The 25,984-nt window shown below is 43.0% G+C and overlaps 1 protein-coding gene across 13 annotated transcripts in view; it reads right to left on the bottom strand.

Annotated features, from left to right (window-relative positions):
• Positions 1 to 25,439, bottom strand: part of TBCD (tubulin folding cofactor D) — a 219,903-nt gene extending 194,464 nt beyond the window's left edge. For 5 of the 13 annotated variants that reach the window (XM_084838320.1, XM_084838324.1, XM_084838322.1 and 2 more), the window contains exons 1-8: positions 25,379 to 25,439; positions 24,258 to 24,468; positions 23,382 to 23,432; positions 18,033 to 18,130; positions 13,111 to 13,212; positions 11,984 to 12,130; positions 10,388 to 10,443; positions 7,614 to 7,746 (exon numbers count right to left, since the gene is read on the bottom strand). In XM_084838320.1, the coding sequence (XP_084694446.1) occupies positions 7,614 to 7,746; positions 10,388 to 10,443; positions 11,984 to 12,130; positions 13,111 to 13,212; positions 18,033 to 18,130; positions 23,382 to 23,432; positions 24,258 to 24,450 (780 nt within the window). In that variant the 5' untranslated portion in view covers positions 24,451 to 24,468; positions 25,379 to 25,439. Of the gene's footprint in view, positions 1 to 7,613; positions 7,747 to 10,387; positions 10,444 to 11,983; positions 12,131 to 13,110; positions 13,213 to 16,499; positions 17,382 to 18,032; positions 18,131 to 23,381; positions 23,433 to 24,257; positions 24,474 to 24,954 lie in introns of those variants that run through there. The other 8 variants (XR_014788321.1, XM_084838327.1, XM_084838329.1 and 5 more) reach the window with 4 other exon arrangements.
• Between the last annotated feature and the right edge of the window lie 545 nt (positions 25,440 to 25,984).

Here is a 25,984-nt window from a genome sequence, read left to right as displayed (position 1 = left end):
ATCATTAAGTGTTTTGCTCAAATACTTTCCCACATTTTGCGTTAATAGTTCCACAGTTAAAATACTATAGGATCAGCAGAAGATGTCTACCAGCAGTGGCTTGATGCAAATTAGGGAAAGTATCGTATTTTATTTATTTATTTATTTATTTATTTATTTCATTTCATTTCATTTCATTTCATTTCATTTCTATACCGCCCAATAGCCGAAGCTCTCTGGGCGGTTCACAAAAACTAAAACCAAACGACACACAATAAAACAATTTAAAATATATAGAACATTAAAACCACAATATAACAATACAACCACAATAAAACCTAGCAGCAGTACAGGAGTTTAAAATACAGATTTAAAACAGCAAAGATAAAAATTTAAAAAGCTAAAATGTCTGGGAAAATAAAAAGGTCTTCACCTGGCGCCGAAAGGAATACAATGTAGGCGCCAGGCGAACCTCACTAGGGAGCTCATTCCAGAGCCGGGGTGCCACAACAGAAAAAGCCCTCCTCCTAGTAGCCACCCGCCTCACTTCCTTTGGCAGGGGCTCACGGAGAAGGGCCGCTGATGATGATCTTAAGGTCCGGGCAGGCACATATGGGAGGAGGCGATCCTTCAGGTAACCTGGCCCCAAGCCGTTAAGGGCTTTGAATGTTAACACCAGCACTTTGAATCGGGCCCGGAAATGGACTGGCAGCCAGTGCAGCTGGAAAAGTACTGGCGTAATATGAGCTCGCAGGCCAGTCCCTGTTAACAATCTTGCTGCCCTATTTTGGACCAGCTGAAGTTTCCGGACCGTTTTCAAAGGCAGCCCCACGTATAACGCATTGCAGTAATCCAGACGAGAAGTTATCAGAGCATGGATAACTGTAGCTAGGCTATCTCTGTCCAGATAAGGGCGTAGTTGGTATACCAGTCTAAGCTGATAAAAAGTGCTCCGTGCCACTGAGTTCACCTGTGCCTCACGTGACAGTTCTGGATCCAAGAGCACCCCCAAACTACGAACCTGATCCTTTAGGGGGAGTGCAACCCCCCCAGAACAGGTTGAATATCACCTAGCCGGGCAGACGAACCACCCACTAACAGTACCTCCGTCTTGTCTGGATTGAGTTTCAGTTTATTAGCCCTCATCCAGTCCATTACCGTGCCCAGGCACTGGTTCAGAACAGCCACTGCCTCACCTGGTTTTGATGAGAAAGAGAGGTAGAGCTGGGTGTCATCCGCATATTGATGGCACCTCAGCCCACACCTCCGGATAACCTCCCCCAGCGGTTTCATGTAGATGTTAAACAGCATGGGGGATAAAATAGAGCCCTGTGGAACCCCATGGCACAATTGCCATGGCACAGAGCAATAATCCCCCAGCACCACCTTCTGGAATCGGCCATCCAAGTAGGAGCGGAACCACTGTAGTGCAGTGCTCCAACTCCCAACCCAGACAACCTATCCAGAAGGATACCATGGTCGATGGTATCGAAAGCCGCTGAGAGGTCCAGGAGAATCAACAGGGTCGCACTCCCCCTGTCCCTCTCCCGGCAGAGGTCATCCCACAGGGCGACCAAGGCAGTTTCCGTTCCAAAACCAGGCCTGAAGCCCGATTGAAATGGATCTAGATAATCTGTTTCATTCAAGAGTGCCTGGAGCTGTCCTACAACCACCCGCTCAAGCACCTTGCCCAGGAAGGGGATGTTGGCCACTGGCCTATAATTGTTAACATCCTCTAGGTCCAGGTTAGGCTTTTTCAGGAGTGGTCTAATTACTGCCTCTTTTAAAGCAGCAGGCACCACTCCCTCTCTCAAGGAGGAATTTACAACCTCCTGGACCCAGCCGGACAACCCCTCCTTGTTTGATTTAATGAGCCATGAAGGGCAAGGGTCAAGCACACAAGTGGTCGATCGGACTTGGCCAAGCACCTTGTCCGCATCCTCAGGCCTCAGTAACTGAAACTCATCCAATAAAACTGGACCAGACAGTGCTCTGAACGCCTCTACCAATGGAACTGCATTAATGGTGGTGTCCAATTCATGACGAATCTGAGTGACTTTATCCTCAAAGTGCCGCGCAAACTCGTCACAGCGTGCCACCGAGGGTTCCACCGTCTCTCTCCCTGGCCCAGAATATAACAGGCCGCGAACCACTCGGAAAAGCTCCACCGGACGACACTGAGAAGATGCAATGCTGGTGGAAAAGAACTGCCTCTTTGCCACCCTCACCGCCACAGAGTAGGCTCGATAGTGGGCTCTTACCTGTGTTCGGTCAGACTCAGCACGAGTTTCCTCCACCTGCGTTCTAGCCTTCTCCCCTCTTGCTTCATTGCCCTCAGCTCAGGTGTATACCAAGGAGCTGGCCGGGCTCTGCTCAGAGGGAGAGGGCGCTTGGGCGCGATCGTGTCAACCGCCCGAGTCATCTCTGCATTCCACAGATCGACCTGGGCTTCGACAGGAGCACCAGCCATACCAGCAGGAAAATCCCCCGGAGCCCTCTGGAATCCATCGGAATCCATTAATCTCCGGGGGCGGACCATTTTAATCATAGCTCAATGGTAGATCATATGTTTTGCATGCAGAAGGTTCCAGGTTCAATCCCCAGCATCTCCAGGTAGGGCTGGGAAAGTCTACTGTCTGAAACCCTGGAAATGTGCATACAAATCAGGGACTTATCAGTTCACAGAGATTTTTGAGTGAAGTAGAATTAAGCCCAAATGTAGGATTAAAGCCAAACTCAGACTGAACCTTGGAAATGGCCTAGGGACAAAGAGAGGGGAATTGTGTACTCCTTGTCCTTCTTCCCAATGGCAGAGAGAATAGAAGTAGCGTAGAACACTCACCTACCCCTGCACCCATCTAACTGGCAGACATGTTAGCTAATTATATATAAAGGCAGGCAGCAAAAAATCAGATCAGTATGTCTTAAAATCTAGAATTTTGAAATAGATCAAAACTTTCTCACAATTATACACATCAAATACAAGCACATGGGCAACACTCTGAACTACACCTCTGTTTTTGTGCCTACAAAACTGGGTAGCAGGGCTAACTCTTACCTGCGGCACAATCTATCAGAGCACAGAGGTATTGCCAAACAATACTTAAAGCATGGAGAGCTCTCAGGGAAATGCCCTTTTCTTTGACACAAATAAAAATAGTTCTTAAGGTACTCTGTTTCACTAACACGCTGGGTAGGATGTTTTAGCTTAAAGTCACTGCTTACCTTTATATACTGAATCTCTTATAAAATAAATTAAACATAACTTAATAAGTTTCTATGCCTCAGGCTACTCCAAGATGAGGACATCGCTGTCACGCAAGAACCTGGAGTGCTACGCCCTGCAGGGCTAACAAAACATTTGCTGGTTACATAGGGGCAGGGTTAAAAGCAAACTTGCCGACCTGAAGAGTTTATATTACAGAGTTCCCAAATAGATGTTTTCATACAGTTATAGATAAATGGTAAAAAAATTTGCAGCCAATTCTTTCTCAATGTTATTTTAATTTATTCATCAGTCTATATGCATAAATATACACATGCATGTTATCTATACAAGAGTCTCAGGGCCAAACTACACAGGATGATAAATGCATCTTTATATGTAGCATGTTTTTTAATGCAAATAGCATTGATTGGGTGGCTGCTAATTAATAATATCAGAGTAGGCATGGAGAGGGAATGTAACCCTACTGCAGTCCTGAGGAAAATCCCTCTGTTGAAGCTAGTATTTCCACTGGGAGGAAATCAGCCACTGGCACCAACCAGACATTTGTGAATCATTGGCACAGGTACTTAACACAGTATATACTCCACACTGAATGCTGCCTTTTTAGTTAGAATACAGACATGACATATTCCAAACCTGTATATGAAAGAGATCAAGGCATGCTACCTGTTAATAAGACATCGTTTCACAACAGGTGCTCTACCAACAGGTGCAGAAGAACAAGCCCATAAATGGAATCAAGTTGTGTAATATGCACTGCATGTTTCAACAAGAACTGTCAGTGTTAACCACTGTGTATTAAATGATGAATTAAACAGTAGCATGCCAGTTTGCTCTGACAAATTCAGGAAGAAACATTTTAGAACTCAAGTCCTGTTCAGATGTTACTTCTCTCCTCCTCTCCCTGCCAAACATCTATACATGGTGAAATGAAGAGTGGAGTGGCTCTTTGAATGTGCAACCCAATCCCCACCTCCTTACCAAGTAGACATGGTAATTATCACACTGGGAGATCCTGCATTTATTTGAATGTATGATTATCCTGATTTCATGATACAGAACCTGCTTTTCTAGGGGTTTCTACATTGAAGTCTGAGGGAAAAGACACAGCATTCAAACAAATGCAGAATCTCCAATGAAATTATCATGACACAGAATTTAGATAGGCAATGTTTTGGGGCCTGTGGGCACATTTGGCAATTTGAGAAACTGTCCTGGGCACCACCACAAAATGGCTGCCATGGGAGGTGTGGCTGGTCACAAAGAAATAGTAACATGACCAAAAGACTGAGTGCAAGACAGAGGTGCCTAAAAAACTTCTTTGAACACACTGACACAAAGAAATCTATTTTACAGAAAGAGAATACTTCCCCACCCCTCTGTCAGCCAACCTATTCCTTTGCCTGTCTGTCTGTCTGTCTGCCTGTCTCTCTCTCTCTCTCTCTCTCTCTCTCACACACACACACACACACACACACGTACGTGTCCCTCCCTTCTCATTGCAAGCAAAAAAAGTGGGAGGGGTAGGGCACCTTGGTGGGCACCAAGAAAGGTGCTGGGGGTGCACTGGTGCCCACAGGCACCACCCTGTCTACCCTTGTGTTGTGCAGTGTCAGGGTGAAGTTCACAAAACCCAGATCCATGTCCACCTTTACACATGTAGACCCCGACAGGGAAGAAACAGCATCTGAACAGGCTCCAAGAGTCTACATATTTCAGTTAAGGGTGAATGATATACATAATTACCTCCTAAGTAACTCAGCCATTAGATCTGCTTAAGTGAAGTCACTGGGATGTATCTGGCTATCACATATATTTACAAGGCTAACTTTTGATATGAAGCCTCTTTCCATTTTAATATCAACTGGGGCTAATGGGATAAACTTAGGCAAGCTACGCTCTCTCAGCCTCCGTTCCATCTCCCTCTACCACCAACTACATCTATTATAGGAGTTATTGTAAAGACCACTGATATAATGCTTTGAGAAGAAATTTGATAATTGGATGGGGGCGGGGGAACTGTCTTCCAAGTACGACCTACTACTGTTAGTGAAATGCCTGTGAAATCTCATGGATGGTTTAGGAGAGGTATTTGGTTGGTTTGTTTTTAAGTAAGGAAGGTGTATTCTAGCTATTCTCACTTCCCTCCCATTATCCTTTCTCCACCAGACCTTACATGTTCTCACCTCCCTTGCTCCAGCCCCCTTTACTACTTTTTCCCAGATATGCCAGAATTGGAGTACTCTATGTTACAATTAAGAAGAGGGAACCACTGGAAAGTAGGCAGTGCCTGCCTTCTATACCCTCCCTGGGCAGGCTGGAACTAGTTACCAATCATGTTGCATCTGGGAAGAGCAAACCCATGAAAGACCAGAGAAAGGAAGCACTGAGGGAAAGGAGGAAGGGCAGAACCAAATGTCTCCCATCCCAAACTGCTTCTTCCTTTTTATCCTGCTCAAGCATTATGAAACTACAAATACTGGGGAATGCCCAAAGTGAAAGAACTAGATTATCCTACTTAGACTAATTCTTTTAGAGAGGGAATTAATTCATTCAAAGTAATCCTGGTAAGCAAAACATTGTTCACAAATGAGAAGATGAAGCAATGCAAATTATACAAATGCCATTTGAGCAAATATATCAATTAGATTCAATATATTTATATAAAATCCACTCAAATTCTGTAGCACTAACAGTTAATCATTTCCTTTTCTAAAATATTTGCTGACTCTGAGTGTTATACCATTTGTAACTTAACCTTCCATCATAAAAAGAGAAGAGCCACCGAAGACACTGGACAACTGATACCACCACCCTGAATCTAAGTAATCTATCAACAGCAGGATGAAACCATCAAGAAGACAACCAAATTAATAAAGTTGCTCAATACTGTGCTGTTACTTTAAGGGGAAGAAAAACACATACATAGGTGGTAGGCTTCTGGTTCCAAGAAAATTACATCTCATTCTAGTTTCGATTCAACTTGTTATGTTTTCACCTGTTCCACTTAACACACACTAATAACAGGTGGAATAAAACCACACTCAACAAAGGAATTATGACTAACATTAAAGTAATATGCATCCTACATGTTTCATCATGCACCAGCAGCCTTTGTCAAGCAGATGAGGAAGACCTTTAACTCTTAAATCTTGCAAAACAGAAATCCAATACATTTCTCTTGCTTTAAACAAGAATAAAGAAAAAAAAAACATAAATTGAGTTTTATCTACTACCAATAGCAAAATGCCTGTGAGGTTTCACTAGTATTACACTTTAGTGTACTAAGAAATGGAATTTGGGCAGGTTTCTACAGTTAAAGGATGGAGCTTGGGTTCTTAGTGCCTATGATTGAATTCTATAGGACAAAGTAAGCCCTTTACTTTCTCCAATAAAACTGAATGGCTGCCATTTGTTTCTAGGCAGAAAAAAAAGTACTGCACTTGAGGGCAATGGTTTCAATAATAAACAGGATGATGTAGGTGTATGGAAGAAGAACTTTTCATCCACACCTCCCCTTCATTACTGCATCCATTGCAGCAGACAGAGCAAGGGGCAGAATTGGGCAAGCTTCACCATATGCAAAATGGTTGTAATCAGTGGATGTGTAAGACTGCATGCCTACTGCTAATGTATATAATACCCAGTTCTAGTGCAACCAAGATCAGATCATGATTTGTAAGCAGCCATTAAACAACAGTTTCCTGATTCACATGTCATGGAAAACTGTAGTTTAACAAGTCAGGATAGAAGCACCAAGGCTGGGCACATGAAGGGAGGGAAGAGAAAATGGGCACACAGCTCATTCTCAGGCGAATAATCCACAGTTTATCATATAAGACTGGACATCTGAACCAGGCCTTAGAGTCAAAATGTTTGCCTCAGCAGGTCTGCAATTAATAGTTTCATATCATTCACAACCAAGTTAGTAATTAATAATGCCCAAGAAATGATCAATTAACACTACCTAAACAATTTCACTTTCAGTGGCAACAAGTTCAAGTCCTTGACTTGCTCAGGTTAAGGCACAACATTCAAAACAATAAGATTGGCAAAGGCAAATATTCTCCTGAGAATGACACATTTAATACTTGCCAGAAGAGTTGCAGTATCTTTAATAGTTATGCAGAGGGGAGAGCAGGTGCAACTTCTCCTGCCACCATGCTGTGAAGATGAACAGGCCTGCATCTGATGAAATATTGCTATTATGCAACTACTAATACCAGAGGAATTTGTTCGATATTGTATCTGGCAGCCATGTATAATTCACACAACTGTACTTATAAATATCTCCAACGCTTAATGGGATGGGAAGGTAACTGAATGCTAGCTACTGAATTTCTGCCAGCAAGAGGGTTTAAAAGGAAAAAAAAGGATTATCTTTGAAAGTAATAGCATTGTTTACCAAGGCTTGAAGCATGCCATCCATTGCAATAGTACCCTCGAGAGTCTGAAAAGAGGATTTAGATAATGTTGAAAGGGTCCAGTCCAGGAAGTCTGCCATTCTTTTTTGTTTGACATCAGGGCGGGTAATAAACCTAATGTAAGAAGAAAAAAAAACACTGCGAGTTACTTTTTCAGGGCAATTCAGTTGGTAACTCATTTTTCCGGTTAGCCAAACTGGTTTTTGTTCCCAAAGGCAATTGTCCAATGGATGCTTTCCAACATATTTTGGTTGGGAACATTCCAACTGTCAGCTCTTGAACTCTGTCTTTTCTAAAGAAGGTCATAACCCAGAAATTTAAACTGTCACAGTTTACACCCAAAGTGTCTTGAAACTGGGGGGCCAGGGAGGGGGGGAGAAGGGGACAGAAATAAATTGAAATATAACATGATCACTATTTGAAAATAGCCCAAAACAATAATATTTCCTGTCTTCCTACAGCTCGTTATTTACAGATAAGGAGTGATGTTCGGTATGTCTTTCTCTTCTACTATTTGAACAGCTCAAGGGATGGGGGACTGCTCTCTTTTCCTTACTCAAGAGTTGTTAGGGAAAACTTTAAACAACAAGAAGGATAGAAGATAACAGAACCCCAGAAGCAAAATACAACTTCCATTTTTTTTTCCAAACTATCGTTAGCAAAAAACCATTGCATTTGTCCTATCTATTCTTATTGAGGAAAAGATATGTTCCCCACTTCTTTTTCACCAAGAAGTACGGTAAAGTGGAACAGGAAAAATGCTTCATACCTTTATATCATAATAAGATTTTATCAATTTTTCTTAATGTAGTGGTTCACAAGAGTCAAAAGATTCACTAACCACTACCTTCCATACTTTTAACTAATCCAAAACAAATTAGTTGATTTGCAGAGACTTCCTAGAATTTCCGCTAGATGGTGCTAGAAGCCAGCATTTACCTTGCTCCAATACCAATAATACTCTGTGGCCACTTGCCCAATAACACACTCTCTATGAAGCCTGAAAACCCATTTGCAATAGATGTTCCATAGTCACATTCTTAACGTATCTTCATCTTATAATAGAGCTAGTGATATTACTGCTAATTCTTAGCTTCTAAACAATTTTGTCACTGTAAAACCCGCACAAAAGGTGTGTGATGGGAGAAAAAAAACCTTGCCAAAAGGAGGGGAGAATAGTATCACTGCATTATTTGGGAAGTTCTGTATAAATGTTGGAGCAGTGTCTAAAAGCCATTGAAGATACCCAGTAGTGCTCACACACCACAGATATAAGGGCCTCTTACAGGTCACGTATAAACTTCTGCATCATTCCCTAAGGCTGGGTGGCTAAAAAAAAAAAATGAGTATCATAAACTCAGTGCATGTGGAAGAAATTCACCCTGTCCCTTTCTTGCAGTGAATGAATGAGTCAATTTACAATGACCCATTAAAGTGCCAAGATATGAACAGACATCAGTTTAATTCAGATGTATAATCATTTTTCTAACAGTGAACTCAGGAGGTTAAGTGATGGCAGGACTGGAGACAAAATGGAGCCCCTGAGAAACAAGAGGGAGGTATCAGTATGTTCAGGTGGTGCTTGGGTGAACAAAACATTAAAAACGGGAGGGGGGGGGAGACTGAACAAACAGCCCACTGTGAACTGAGCATGTGGCCTCCAGGAGCCATAGAATGGGGGTGGGGAGCGGAGAAGAGTGAGTTGGCCTGCTTAAGTCCCTTACAGTTCATAGGATCCTGGACAAGGACATGGCTGGCAGGCATCCTGAACAGAAGCACTCCTGTTAAGAGATGAAGATTTGCTGCAACATTTTGTTGCAAGTCCCACATGTCCATACACTAACCTTAAACAGAAACATTTTATTTATTATGTATTTATTACATTTATATCTCACCCATTTCCTCTTGCAAGGAACCCAAGGTGGCTTACATGATTCTCCTCCTCTCCATTTTATCCTCACAACAACCCTGTGAGGTAGGTTAGGCTGAGAGTCAGTGACTGGCCCAAAGTCACTCAATGAACTTCATGGCTGAGTGGGAACTAGAACCCGGATGTCCCAAGTCCCAGTCCAACACTCTAACTACTACACCACACTGGCACTACACGTGTTACAAACATGGGAGATGCTCTCCGTGGGGCTGCCCTTGAAAAGTGTCCAGAAGCTACAGCTAATGCAGTGGGCAGACTGTTGTCTGGTAGTTGTTGTACAGGTCATATAACACAAGTTTTGAATCAACTTCAGTGGTTTCCAGTTTGTTTCCAAGCCCAATTTGAAGTGTTGGTTCTTAATTATAAAGTGCTAAGCAACTTGGGGTCAGAATATCTGAAACACCACTTCCTCCAGTATAAGCCTGCCCATAACTTACAATCATCATCAGAAGCCCTGTTATACGTCCTTCCATCTAGAATGCTTAGGTTGGTGGGTAGAAAAGACAGGGTTTTTTCCACCGCAGCACCCAATTATGGAACTCCCTCCCTAAGGAAACTAGATTAGCCTCCCGTTTACAATGTTTCAGATGGGCAGTGAAGACCCTATTGTTCCATCAAGCTTTTAAAGGATTTTTATGTAACTGTCTGCTTTATCATAAAGAAGATCTCTGCTCCTGTTTTTGTTGATTATTTTGATGCATTTGCATTTTATTGTTTTATTATTGTTACTATTTTATCTAATTTGTATATCAGCATACATAAATATATATAATAAAAGTAAATAAATAAATAAATTTGGGGGCAATATCAGCATAAGTGACTTACTTGGAGACCAAGACTGCAGCTGCATCTCGAGACTTGTCACTTACAATAAGGTAAGACTAAAAAGAAAAATAATATTGAGTTAGTACAGTCTACCATATTAAACCTGAGAATACAAAATGTTCGTACACAAATTCTTCACCTGTGTATCTCTGCAAGTCAGGATGGTACAAACCACAGACAAAGTATCTGAGTATGTAATACAGACAGTTAACTTAGCATTTATGTGAAGTGTAAGAGAGACATGGAGACCTAAAGGAGTCTAATTTAAAAAGCAAATACAATAAGCAATGCTGACCTGTCTCTCCAATATCCTTTCTAAGTCCTGAATGTTAGGGCTCATTGTCATGTAACTGACAGGAAAAGTAAAGTGACAGCTCTTACCCCAAATCAATACTTCTACCTCATACTGGACAGGAGCAACATGGATACCACCCTATCTTTACAGAATATCAGGAGAGAGACAATTGTAAGTAGAACCTTTAGGGACACAATCCCCAAACCCTCAAACCTCCTTCCTTAAAGAGAGTAGGAAACTTACTTCCTTGTAATGGTTTAGAAAAAGCTGTCATTTTGCTCATCTGGGCCTTTTTGTAGTTATTCTGCTATTTGTAGTTTGTTTAATCTTTTATGTGACATCCACGGCAACATGGTGCCTCTGGACAACTTTCTTGGCACCCACTTTTTTTTTAATTAGCAAATGCTTTTACTGGCAGCTGGTATTGCTTCAAAGCAAAACGAGGGCCTCCAGGCACTGCCACCTTTATTTCCCATTAATGCCTCTAGACTGAACATGGAGCTCAGAGGCATTCTTAGGAAATGAAGATGGCAGATGGCTGCAGGGAGGAGAAGGGAGGGACATGTGTGTGTGTATGCAAGCATAATAGATACATGGGTATCTGCATGTGTGTGTGTGTGCACACGCGCATGTGCGAGAGAGAGAGAGAGAGAGAGAGAGAGAATGGATGCAGGATAAATGGCAGGGGGTAAGTGCAAGAGTGTGTCTATGGGTGCTGAGCCAGGGTGAGAGAGAGTGTATCGGTAGTGATCCAGTGTGAAAGAAAAAAATAAAATGACCCTCTAAATGAGGCCCAAATCCAGCAGTAAATCATGGCCCACAATAACCCAGGATGATTACAAGGGCAGTATGTATAAGATGCATTCCAGTTTCACAAGCATAAAAAGTTGCTATAAATCTTAACAGCATCGACCTCGTTCGCACAATCCCCGCAGCCCACCATGGCTTCTTTAAGCCATGACAGGTTACAGCGTATGCCAGTGGCAATTTTGAATATTCAAACCCTGGCGGGGGATTGCCACAGTTCATCTTGTCATCCAAACCCAAGAGGCAGAAGTTGTTTGAGGGTTAACCAATCCTCAAATAACCCTACAACAGACCATGGGTTATTTGAAGGCTGTTTATCCTCAAACAACCCCTGCCACCCAGGTTTGGATGACACAACAAACCATGGCAATCGCTCGCGGAGGGTTGACTATTCAAAATTACCACCAGCAAGCACCACAACCCCCTGTGGCTTGAATACGCCATGGTAGGTTGCAGTGATCATGCGAGCCAGCCCAGTACATAGCAATACTCACTTTTGCCACTGTGAGGATACGATCCATTGTTGACACTCGAGGGCATCCTTCTAGGGAAGAGATATTTCCATCTAGCCGTGCCAAATCAAACGGGATCAGGCATGTTACAGACAGCCACAACAAGAGCATATAACGAGTCTCCCATGTCTAACAAGGGATAGGGGGGAAAAAACACTTGTCTTTATCATAAAATAAAAGTTATAAAATACATAGTTTATGCTCCCAGAAAACTTGTAACATACACGTGTGAAAGCCATCTCCATATGCAACATCCAGCTTATTATTACCAAAACGATCAGCAGATATAAGAAAAAAAGATAGGACTGCTTGGTTCTACCAGGATTCATTTTCATTAAACATGAAAGAACAATATTAACATAAATTTAACAGAAACCAAGTAGAATACTTGCTTCATCCACAACACCAAGCCTAAGCCCCAACTCCATGAACCCTGCCAAATAATTTCAAGGTTTCCGAAGACAGATGAAAACATACGATAGGAATTTCATTACTCAGAAAAGATCCATAAATGGACAGCTCCAGAAGTGGCTTTGCCAATTCCAGGTCTTTTTAGCAAGGTAACTGCTTCTAATTTTTAAAATGTAACTCTCTAGGCCTTCAGAACCCAGTGTGAATTGTGAGAATGCAACAGTGTCTTTAAAAAGAAGGATGAGCATTAGTTCTCACTAAAAGGCAATCACATGAAAACGTAATATTCCTGTGTATTACAAAACAGTATGAGTGAAAGAATGCTTATGAACATATAAAACCACCTTATATCAAGTCAGACCCTCTAGCTAAGTGTTGACCACACTGATTGGCAGTGGCTCTTCAGGATTTCAGGCAGGAGTCTTTCTCAACCCTACTTGGAGATTCTAGGAATTTAACCTGGGACCTTCTGCATGGAAAGCATATGCTCTGTTGCTGAACTATAGCCCCATCCCACACATACTGACCAACTATGTATTCTTGATACTGCTCCCTACCTGCCCAATGCTAAATTGGCATGGTGGCCTTCAAATCAAGTATGTTTTAACAGTTATTCCCTATCTATCTGATCAAGTTTTCTTTATTTGCAGTTCTGCAGCTATAATTTCTTTCTGAAGTAGGAAAGACAAGGAACTCACCTCGTAGTCCTTTGTATTCTGACATACAAGCATATCTAGGACAGGTTGTACATCAACTACTTCATGAGGAAATAATCGCAGGAAAGTTTTATACCCTCGCACCTAGCAAACAGAAAGATTCGCAGTTTAACAATTCATTTCCAATTATAGCAATATAAACATATTTTATTTTTATTTATTTGTGATATCTGTACTCTACCTTTTAGGGTAAAACCCACCCACAGTGGCTTGCAACTTATAAATTTACAATATAAAAACAAAAAAAAATTTAAACCATAAAACACCACAGCTGAACAACTAAGAACCATCAATAACACTAAAACAGGAAACATTTTGCTCAGTAAACAATACAATCAAATAAATAATTACAGCTAAAACCACATCATATATACATCAATCCAATAAAATCTTTATTGAATAGAAAGCAGCAGTAAACAAACAGGCCTTTAGGGCTCATTTCAAGGCTTGCAATGATGGGCCTGAAGTATCTTCACTGGAAATGAGTTCCACAAACATGGATCAAGCCTTTGCTGAGAACACCCTCTTACTTGCACCCACCATCCTAATTGTTCTAATAGACAGAGGTGTAAGTAGAGTGCAAGCAGGTGAATATGGGTGAAAGCAGTCCTTCAGGGAACTTGGTCCCAAACTATTCAGGGCTTTAAAGATCAATCTCAGCACTTTAAACTGGGCCTGAAAATGCACCAACAACCAGTTTGGAAATATTTTAAATATACTGTATAATGGTCATGGTAGCAAGAAGAGCAACCTATTGTACTATATTTTTTCAGAACCTAGAATATCACATGCAGATCTTGATCACTAAAAAAAATATTTAAAACATATTGTGTTAAGAAAGGACAGGAGCGGGCTTCTTCCTTTAAGTCAAAAGGCCACGTTTGGTGCTGGGCAACCGGGCAGGTGCTGATCAAAAAGGGGGTGAGCCAGAGCAAAAAGGAGAAGCATGTCTACTCAAAAGTAAGCAGGACTGAATCACTCAGCACAGCACTTGCAAATAGCATCCCAAATAGCCTGTTCAAGAGGGTACGGCAGCCGCTTCATCAGTTTGCCTTCTGTGAAATGGGTGCTGGAGCAAAAAACTATGGGTCCTCCATCATTTCCATTTAAGATACCAGGCACAGTTAAGTGTAGAATTCAATTATGTTTCTTTAATTCTGTCTCGTGGTTACATCAGTGGTCAGTATCTATTCCAAATACTTTGCCCTTTAAGGCAGGGAGTTACATCTTTTACTCCATAATGTTAAGTCAGGTAAGTATGCATTGGGGCTCTTCCGCTGAGGATAAGGAGCAATGGGCCTCTTCTTCTTGGGCTTCTGTAGCTAATGCTTCTCTTGAAGCCCCTGAATGGTTCAAGATCACTGCCAGGTCACCTAAACTAGTGTTGAGAAGGTGGCAAGTCTAGGGCCAAGGAAAATAACAGTCAGCTGCAGTCAGAGCCAAGCTCTCTTCCTTCACTTTCACTACTGACTGGAATGGTTCTCCCGTACAGGTTCCTGCTAACTGTTCTCCTCTTCCCAATAGGAACTCTCTTCTTCCCCTGCATTTCACCTCTGTATCTTTCCACCTGTCTTCCTTCAGCTGCCAACTGGAGCCTGTCAGTCAGTGACTGGGTTCGCATGACACACCAACCCATTGTGGGTGACCACCCATGATGGGCTAGTGTGTCACCCAAACGCAGACAGCTTCCAACAGGGTGAGTTAATTTTTTAAAACAAGCCACAGCAACATCGAATGGCTTGTTCTAGGGGTTGTTTTACCCACTATGAGTTAGCGTGTCATCCAAACCCGGGACACCCAATCCATCGTGAGTTAAGGGAAGCGGCGAGCAAGAGTGCTTCCTGATCACTGCTCTTCCTGATCATGCTCTTCCTGATCATGGGCCCAGTCGTGGCCAAGCCTCCTGAAGCTTCCCTCACCAGTGGCAGCCCCTCTAACAGCACCCAAACAGCACTATGGAGGCTCTGTCACTGGTTCCCCGCCCTTTTTTATTTTTCGTTTTCCTGGCCATTTGAACAAATGGACTCTTTCTTCTTCTCTTTTTGTTGGTCTTTCGCTATAGTGGTATAGAGCTATAGCTTCATGAAGAAATTAAAAAAGGGGGGAAAGCAACCACAAGAGCGGGGATGAAACTGATCAAGACATTGACAGAATGGGGAAAGTAGTGAAAACATTAGATATGTGCAGTACAATGTGGGAGGAATTGAACAGGAACACGATGTCAGCAGCTGTCAGTTGCTCCATCAGAATAGCACTATAGCACCATGAAGATTATTTTTTTAAAGAAGGAAAGAACGCTTCACATTACTGACTTCGCAAGGGGATGCCCAGGATTTAAAGGGTGGACCCAATCATGAAAATTGTGTGCAGGGGTGTTCTCCTTGTAGTCCACATCACCCTGAGTTGGCATCCCCTCTTTTTCATAGAAAACTCCAATCAGGAAGGAAAAGTGGGTTGGTGCAACAATAAAAAATTAAAGGGAAAAAAGCCAGTGACTGAAAAGGGGTAGCAATCAGAACAGGGAGGGGGTCAGGACAGGCAGACAGGACAGGTTCTGCCACACAGGACCCTGGGATACTGGGTGGAGGATCGAGATGGAAGGAGGGCAAAGGAGGGGGGAAAGAAGCCACGGCAAGCCTGATCGTCTGTTTGGAGCACAAACCACGCACTATGGGTTGTTCATGGAACAACCCAATGTGTAGCTTGTCACTCATGATGGACTAGTGTATCGCCCCAATGGGCTAGCATGTCATGAGAACATGCCCAGCGAGTCAATAGTCCCACACATCCATCCAGTACCAAATTTAACAGATGCATTGAGTGTTACAGACTAAGCTCCTACATACTCCCCTGAGTTGTTTTACTATCACCTTTTTACCACTTCTACCTCCCCATCTCCAGTAAATACTCTCTCTCCCCACTTCACCTCCAGTCTAAGCTAAATAGACAGCAACAGTCAAGGACTTGCCACTCCACTTCTCCCTTTCAGAAACCCCAGTGGGGTTACAACCCACACTTTGGGAAACCCAAAGCCCTTGATAGTTTATAAATGATGAACAGGACATACAAGACCAATTGCACTCTCACACTTCGAAACTTAAGAAAAACTGCTTTATGTTTTCTGGAGCAGCTTCTTGTTATCTAGCAAAAAAATACAGACTGTGTCCATATCAGAACTGGAACCACTCTTTATTGTTAACATACTGCCATTACAACAAAGCCAACCTAGTAAGATCTATTCAAACAGTTTAAAACAATCAACTACTTGATGTTAACAAATCATTCGGTCATGTCATGCTAACAGTTTACAGCACTAGCTTGCATAAAAGCAAATAGAACATTTGCACGCATATGGCAACCAGTGTTCATACCGTTGCTCATCATTTTACTTCTTTTCTGTTTTCCCATTTGCATGTCATTGCCAATTGAGCTGCTTCGCATGAGTAATTTCTTCTTGTTCCATCCAACTAGCTTGTTTTCCAAACTTGAACGGGTGTGTCTCAGACTCATCAGATCAAGAGAGAATACCACACAACAAGCCACACAACACAAAGTTGGCATTAAAGAATATATATTTATTGCTCAAAAAGTTTAAGAGAATAAGGTTTAGCTAAGATGAGGCAGATTACAAACATCCCTAAATACACACAAGTTATGATCATTAAAAGTATAATGAAAATAGTAGCTAGCATATTGTTAACGTAGCAAACCTGGGTTCCTCTCAATCTAACAGTCAATATCAAAGTTTCATAATTACCCAAATGGAGGGCATGGTGGGAGAAGCCAGCCTCACCACATATGACAGGTGTCTGGTTCTGCCAGGATCCCTCTGCTAAGCAGATCTAACCTTGATTTATATAACCTCTATGATGTCAATGACCTTACCCTTAGTTTCAGTCCTGGTCATACCAGAATTCCCATTGTTCTCATGCAGGCAAGTCTGCCATAGACACCAGCAACACCTAGATAAGGGCTTTCCTGGTAAGCTAAGCAGTTTACAGCTTTCTCTACTTGACGAACCCACACACAGCAGCCTTCCTTCATTTCCAATAAGACAATCCATTACTTATAGTTATCTCACAACACAGAATTAGTCATGTGTACAGAATACAATACATTCTTATCAGCTCTACACACTATAAGGCATATTCCACTACACACACAGTATGACAGCCCACTGTGGGTTAATTTACCCTTGGGGTCTGTTGTGTCATGCCGGGCACCCATGGGCACCTAACTTGCCACAGGTGGTTGTCACACGAACCCAGGTGGCAGGGTTTATTAGAGGGTTGTTTAGCCCTCAAACAACCCCCGCTGCCTGGGTTCACATAAAATGACAACCCACGGCACGCTGGGCACCCATAGATGCCATGCAAAAATCGTGGCCACAGGCACCCAGCACAGCACAACAGGCCCCACAGGTAAATTAAGCCATGGTGGACTGTCAGATCAAGATGTTGCTCTTTGTATGCTTGCACTTTACATACACAAAGATGAGTACATGGACAGGCATCCTTGAAGCAAAAGGCTGGGAAATAACTCATAAGCAGAGATACTCAAGGGTATATCAAGTTTCAAGAAACAAGCTTGTAAAAAACATTATTATTCCCAATGTCTGTTTGGGCTTCATCAATAGCTTTACAGGAAACTCTGTACCTCTTTAATGAACTAGCAACTTCCCATTACAAACTTTGAAAAAGAGGAATCCTGACTATGGATACTACGCAGGATAAGGCCATAAGCATATCCCAGGAAAAGCAACTGATGCAGAAAAACAGGTCTCTTGCACCCACAACTGTTCATGTGACCTCTAATATATTAATAGTTTCATATACCTCACTCTTTTACATAATTTGACAGTTGTGGTTATATAACATTTCTAATACATTAGAATTTATTTTTACCTTTGAAATGATGTAGAGAAACTGAAAGGTCAGATGAATTAAAGAAGAAGGAGATGCTTCATCCCAGATAATATCTAGTAGCGAATTCAACATCCATTCTAAACACAAGCAAAGGGGAGCGTGCGGAGCATTAGTTTGCAAACTTGTTCAGAGATTTTATCTTCAGATCTTGGCTGAGCTTTATAAATCACTCCCTGGACCTTTGGCTCCCTTTACATAGTGTCACACTTTCATAGGAGTGCTGAGTGGTCAACTCACCTTCGTATGGGAAATGTGTGTGCCCATTTTCCCATATTCTAATTAGTCTGCACTATCACTTGTTTTTCCCTTCATGGATCACTGCCTTGTTGTGGCAAAGGGGCTTGCGTAACTCAGTGAAGCCATAAGCTATGCCGTGCAGGGCCACCCAAGATGGACAGGTCATGGCAGAGAGTTCTGACAAAATGTGGTCCACTGGAGAAGGAAATGGCAACCCACTCCAGTATTCTTGCCAAGAAAACCCCATGGAACATATCACAAGGCTAAAAGATATGACGCTGGAAGATGAGCCCCTCAGGTCGGAAGGTCTCCAATATACTATTGGGGAAGAGCAGAGGGTATTTCCAAGTAGCGCCAGAAAGAGTGACGCGGCTGGGCCAAAGCCGAAAGGACACTCAGCTGTGGATGTGTCTGGTGGTGAAAAGAAAATCCGATGATGTAAGGAACAATATTGTTTAGGAACCTGGAATGTCAGATCAATGACTCAAGCTAAGCTGGAGGTGGTCAAACATGAGATGGCAAGATTGAACATCGACATCTTGGGAATCAGCAAACTAAAATGGACAGGCATGGGTGAATTTAATTCAGGTGACCATCATATCTACTACTGTGGCCAAGAATCCCTTAGAAGAAATGGAGTAGCACTCATAGTCAACAAAAGGCTGGGAAAAGCAGTACTGGGGTACAATCTTAAAAACAACAGAATGATCTCAGTGAGAATCCAAGGCAAACCATTCAACATCACAGTAATTCAAGTCTATGCCACAACCACTGAGGCCGAAGAAGCTGAGGTTGATCGGTTCTATGAAGACCTACAACGCCTTCTAGAACTAACACCAAAAAAAGATGTCCTCTTCATCATAGGGGATGGAATGCCAAAGTAGGAAGTCAAGAAATCACCGAGATAACAGGCAAGCATGGCCTTGGTGTACAAAATGAAGCAGGACAAAGGCTAATAGAGTTTTGCCAAGAGAACATGCTGATCATAGCAAACACTCTTTTCCAACAGCACAAGAGGCGACTCTACACATGGACATCACCACATCATCAGTATCGAAATCAGATTGATTATGTCCTTTGCAGCCAAAGATGGAGAAGCTCTATACAGGCAGTCAAAACAAGACCTGGAGCTGACTGTGGCTCAGATCATGAGCTTCTTGTTGCAAAATTTCAGCTTAAATTGAAGAACGTAGGGAAAACCACTAAACCATTCAGGTATGACCTAAATCATATCCCTTATGAATATACAGTGGAGGTGAGGAATAGATTTCAGGGATTAGACCTGATAGACAGAGTGCCTGAGGAACTATGGACGGAGGTCCGTAACACTGTTCAGGAGGCAGCAACTCAATCCATCCCAAAGAAAAAGAAATGCAAGAAAGCACAGTGGCTGTCTGATGAGGCTTTACAAGTAGCTGAAGAAAGAAGGGAAGTGAAAAGCAAGGGAGAAAGGGGAAGATAGATCCAACTGAATGCAGATTTCCAGAGAATAGCAAGGAGAGACAAGAAAGCCTTCTTAAATGAACAATGCAAAGAAATCGAGGAAAACAGAATGGGAAAGACTAGAGATCTCTTCAAGAAAATCGGAGATCTCAAGGGAACGTTTTGTGCAAAGACGGGCATGATAAAGGACAAAGAAAGAAGGGATCTAACAGAAGCAGATGAGATTAAGAAGAGGTGGAAAGAATACACAGAAGAACTATACAGGAAAGGTCTGAATGTCCCTGATAGCCATGATAGTGCGGTCACTGAACTTGAGCCGGACATCCTCGAGAGTGAAGTCAAGTGGGCCTTAGGAAGCATTACTAACAACAAAGCTAGCGGAGATGACAGTCTTCCAGCTGAGCTATTTAAAATCCTAAAAGATGATGCTGTTATAGAGCTGCACTCAATATGCCAACAAATTTGGAACACTCAACAGTGGCCACAAGACTGGAAAAGGTCAGTTTACATTACAATTCCAAAGAAGGGCAACGCCAAAGAGTGTTCAAACTACCGCACAATTGCGCTCATTTCACATGCCAGCAAGGTGATGCTCCAAATCCTACAAGCTAGGCTTCAGCAGTATGCGAACCGAGAACTACCGGAAGTACAAGCTGGGTTTCGAAGAGGCAGAGGAACTGGAGATCAAATGGAGAAAGCAAGAGAATTCCAGAAAAACGTCTATTTCTGCTTCATTGACTATGCTAAAGCCTTTGTGTGGATCACAACAAACTGTGGCAAATTCTGAAAGAGATGGGGGTACCAGACCACCTTACCTGTATGAGGGTCAAGAAGCAACAGTAAGAACCAGACATGGAACAACCGATTGATTCAAAACTGGGAAAGAAGTACAAGGCTGCATATTGTCACCCTGCTTATTTAACTTCTATGCAGAGTACATCATGAGAAACGCCGGGTTGGATGAATCACAGGTCAGAAATTAAGATTGCCGGGAGAATTATTAACAACCTCAGATACGCAGATGATACCACCCTAATGGCAGAAAGCGAAGAGGATCTCAAGAGCCTCTTGTTGAGGGTGAAAGAGGAGAGTGCAAAAGCTGGTTTGAAACTCAACATTAAAAAAACTAAGATCATGGCATCTGGCCCCATCACTTCCTGGCATATGGAAGGGGAAGAAATGGAAGCAGTGACAGATTTTACTTTCTTGGGCTCCAAGATCACCGCAGACGGTGACTGCAGCCATGAAATTAAAAGACGCTTGCTCCTTGGGAGGAAAGCTATGGCAAACCTAGACAGCATAGTAAGAAGCAGAGACATCACCTTGCCGACAAAGGTCCGTCTAATCAAAGCTATGGTTTTCCCAGTAGCAATGTATGGCTGTGGGAGCTGGACTATAAGGAAGGCTGAGCGCCAAGGAATTGATGCTTTCGAACTGTGGTGCTGGAGAAGACTCTTACGGGTCCCCTGGACTGCAAGGAGGTCAAATCAGTCAGTCCTAAAGGAAATCAACCCTGAGTGCTCATTGGAAGGACAGATACTGAAGCTGAAGCTCAAATATTTTGGCCACCTAATGCGAAGAGAAAACTCTCTGGAAAAGACCCTGATGCTGGGAAAGACTGAAGGCAAAAGGAGAAGGGGACGACAGAGGATGAGATGGCTAGATAGCATCAGCGATGCAATGAATATGGACTCGAGCACGCTCTGGGAGAGAGCGCAGGACAGGAAGGCCTGGCGTGCTATTGTCTATGGGGTCACGAAGAGTCCGACACGACTGAATGACTGAACAACAATCACTTGTTTTACAGCAAAATGTATTAACAATCTCCTTCAATCTGACCATGAAAACTTGAAAAGACAAACAGAGTGCAATAAAACAAATCCTGGAAGAACGATGTCAAATATAATTATCAGATTTTGTAAGGCCAGAGGGGATAAAAAAATTACCGAAGCTCCCAGTAAAGGCAAATATAATCTCACTGTCTTTTGATGTCCTATTTCAGCCCCAATCGTTTTAATACACTATATAAATGATGGTCAATTGGTGGCCTGCAGGCCACCTGACTCTTGATTTTTCTAGGCCTTCACAACCCTTCTTCTGCTCAAATCATGTGTGAGGTACATCATCAGTTCTTACCTGACAAGAGTTCCTTCATTTCTCAAAACAGGTGTCAGAAAGGTAAGAACAGATGATGTACCTCACACTCTCACTCCATTGTGAATAAGGGTGGTGGCGCTAGTATGCAACCCAGCAGAGGCACCTGCAGGATAAGAAGCAGGTGCCGTGTCTCAGTCATAATCCAACATGGGGAAATGGAGGACCACGGGAGGACTGTGCATTGCTTCTTACACCCACAACTTGCAGGTAACCCTCCAGAGAAATAAGAGCCACCCCTAAAAATTGCAGGATGTTTTCAATCCAGCAATCCCTTCTCTCTGTTTTGGTTGCCCACGAGATCTCTACATCTAGACAGAAGCTTCTAGGGCAAGCTCTGGAAACCTGAAAGGCAAGAAGCAGCACAACTCTCTCCTACTCCACTTCTCACCATTCAGGAATTCCTGTATCAATAACACCAAATTGGATGTGTATGGACTTCCTTGCAAAGCTGTTGAGAGAAGGGCAATGACATCATAGCCAGGGGAATCCCAAGCAGCTTGGCCAGGGACAATCTGCCCACCACCACCTCCTTGATACTTAAACAAAATAAAGCTTCTTCCATGCTGACCAGAAATCTGAGATTCTATAGAAGTTTTACATAAGAGATGTAGTGCTCCACTGCACTTTCACATTCATTTTCCCTAAATACAAGCATGCTTGACCTGGCTACCAGCCTCCATGGCTTCATGGGACATAAGTACTTCTATCCCAGGCTTTTAAATTCACAACCAGGAAGCCTCTTTGAGTCTTCTAGAGTTGGGCAAAGCATTCCGTTTTTTAATTATCACCTTCCTAGCTTCATGTCCCAGCTCAAAAAGTGAGAACAAGCTTTTTTCTACCTAGGTGCCACATACCTGGTTGTTGAACTTAGCAGAGCAGCCCCCTCTCCTTCCTTTCTCTGCCCAAACCTAATAACATGGAATAGAGTTCTTGGTTCCTTTGTCACTGGGGTTCCCTGTCATCTGGGCATGCTCAGACCCTGATTTCTCCAGCATCTCTTCCACCCAAGGATGCCATATGCATTTCAAGATCCTGTGACCCCTGCGTGGGAGTACTTTTAAGGGTTTAGTGTAGGATAGTAAATTTCACCTTATGGTTTGTTTACTTTTCTTCTTCAGTATCCTTTGCTTTCCTTCTTGCCTCTTTTAATATTGTCTTTAATAAATGTTCTCTCATAATTTGGACTGGATGTCTGGATTTCTGACCAAAATCCAAGAGAGATTTTCTTCTCTCCTCACTTGGCCTAACCACTCAGGTCCAAGTACTCTGGTAGTGTTGCTATACCTACAGGGAAGGAGGAGGGGAGCAGGCTGTTGGCATGGGCAGGCACAGTAGGGCACTATCCTGAACCCCATGGCAAGTAACTCCTAGGCAAGAAGAGGATAGTGGTAAAGTACCATTCAGTCTCAAGTTCTGATCAATTTGCCCTGGGAGGGCTGTGGCACCAGGCACAAGCACCCACTCATTACAACAGGGTATAACAAGCCTTACCTAAATGGGAGTCCAAAAGGTGAGGCTGTTCCTGGTATTTGTCCATTATAACTAAAAGATAAAACGCACATTCAACAGAAATAATCAATTATCAACCATTTTTTCTAATTTTAATAAATTAATCTGTGAACCATCTAGCCTGGTGAGAAAACTCCACCCCCAAGATCTATTACCTTTATTTAATCCAGGCTGCTGTGGCCCTTTGGAGTGCAGCAAGACTAGCACTAGCAGTGAGAGTTGGGTTTGTTTTTCCTATTAATTTTGATTTTGCTCTTGCTTTGTACTTGTTATGTATTAAGTCTAGATTATTTCACTGTAATATTGAATTTATGCTATGTTTATTGAATTGCTGATTTTTGTCTTATTTGAATTTGTTGATGTGCTGCAACAAATGGGTTTTGTATTTTGATAAGTTGAGGAACCAGCTCCTCAAATACAAACAGTATGCCTAATATTGATGAAGATGAGCAATGATAACAAATGCATTTGCAGAGAGAGTCACTAGCCTATTTTAATGTAAATTTAAGGATTTATTTCGGAAGTAAAAAGATTAACAATGATTTGATTATGAAAAACCAATCATTTTCAGTATCTTCAAACCCAGAAAGCATTATTGTTGTATATTCTAGATGGGAGGCCAAGGCTGAGAGATACTGGCTTACCTACAGAATGTTCCTGTGCCTCTTTACGTGAAAGTAAGTTCCACTGTATCCAACAGGCCTTACTCTCTAGTAAGTGTGTTTAACTCTACTGAATAAAGTGAGAAGTGAGCCAGGGTCTTCTTGGCTCAAAGTTCACACTCTTAACCATTACACGTAAAAAGATCTGGAGACAAGGTCCCAATCAGCTGTACATACTAAAAGGGAGTGCTCTTACCTTTAAATTTTTCAAGTGCTGTTTCTCGCAATATCAGGTCTTCATGCACCAATCTGAGATTATTAATCAACTCCCGTGTCTCCTGACTCTCTGTAAAACTCTCAAGTATGTTTCCCTTGGCGATGACATCAGGCTCCAGCTGTTTGTCGCCCTCCTGCTCAGACCCATCATCCTTCATGTCATTTAAAACCATCTTCCACTCTGACAAATTCTTCTCTAGCAAAAGCACAGCAAACCATCATTTACCAGTAGGGTTATATTAAACCATTACATTTGCCTCATTCCTCATATGCAACAGTCACACCCCAGTGCAAAGAAGTGCACATAAGTACTGCTTTATTTCAAATAAATCTGTGTTGGACTGGGGCCATTCTCTAAAAAAAAAAAAAATCGCCAGTGTACAAAAGGAAGTTATTTTTCTTATTATACCTCATGTGCCAGATGTGTTGTATTAGAACCCTGTTCCATTCCTTCCAAATCCCAGCAGTTTCCCAAAGGAAAGGTTTACCCCGTAGCTAGAGGACTAGATCCCTGTCATGAGATATAGCTAGCTCACTCAGATTTTGAAATATAAATAACCCCTGATACTGTATAACATATAGAATGTCCGTCACTAGGATCGCTTGGAAAATTACTGCCCCTTTCCACACAAAAATTGCAAAAACGTATAGCAATCACAATGTCTTGGGCTACTTACAAAAGGCCTGTGTTCAACCCGACGGGAAGTTACACCCCTTGCCCTGGAAGTCTTCCCTCTAACCCCAGACGTGTTCAAGGGTTGGTTGTCGATATTCAGTGCGGAGGGAATATCCAGTATCCGTTACCCACGAACGGAAAGGCAGCCTGCACAGGCTCACGCACAGTCTCCCTGTTAAGTCTCTATTTGATGCCACGGCTTGGCACGGCATTAAATACCAGCCCTGAAGCATACGTCGTGGCTCAGGCCGATTTTAACCAATGTAGAGTCATGGGGCGCACTCCCTCAGGAGGGGCTGCAGTCAGACATCCCACAGCCTTCCCCCGGAAGAACTCTCCGCTTCCGAACCCACCTCCGCCTCCCCCCGCCGCAGACCGCACCGCCTCGCCCCTTCCCACAGAAGCCCAAGAAGGCGCCCCGTTACCTCAAACAACGGCGCTTGCCGTTGGCGCCTGCTTAGAGCCAGGCCTCCCCGGTACGGCTCCTCGCGCGGGCCAGAAAGGCTCGAAACGTCAACGCCCTCTGAGAGGGGCGGAGCCCGAGGGACGAAGGGGCGGGGCGTAGTAAGGTCCACTAGAAGGAAGGGGCAGGCAGTCGCCCGGAGCATTTCGGGAGGTTGTTTTCTCTCGCGGATGCTGTGGCGAGGGGATGGAGGTGTCTTACTGCGAGGGTGCGGCTTCCGGTGGAGCCATGCCGCGTGGCTCGCTATGTCCAGCGTTGGAGGAGCGCTCATCATTTACTTCCACCGCAGGCAAACAGCGAAGAAGCTATTTCACTCTGCTCCAAAGGCACCCACTCCTTGCTCATTCCATACGAGAGGGTTTCCAGGGGGTGACCGTTAGTCAGTTGTAACAAAAACAATGAGTCCTGTGGCACCTTAAAGACTTGATGCATTTAGGGCGCAATCCTGTACGTGGTTGGACCGCGGTGGCTTAGTGGTTAAGATGCTGAACTGCAGACTGGAAGGTCGGCAGGTCAGCAGTTCGAGACCCTGGTGCCGCGTGACGGAGTGAGCTCCTGTCTTCAGTCC

The sequence above is a fragment of the Heloderma suspectum genome, chromosome 2 (assembly GCF_057233095.1).
Source record: "Heloderma suspectum isolate Gila_16-S chromosome 2, 16-S_ref, whole genome shotgun sequence".
Lineage (NCBI taxonomy): Eukaryota > Metazoa > Chordata > Lepidosauria > Squamata > Helodermatidae > Heloderma > Heloderma suspectum.
Note: the sequence above shows the minus strand (reverse complement) of the source record. Positions and strands in the feature narration are given on the sequence as shown.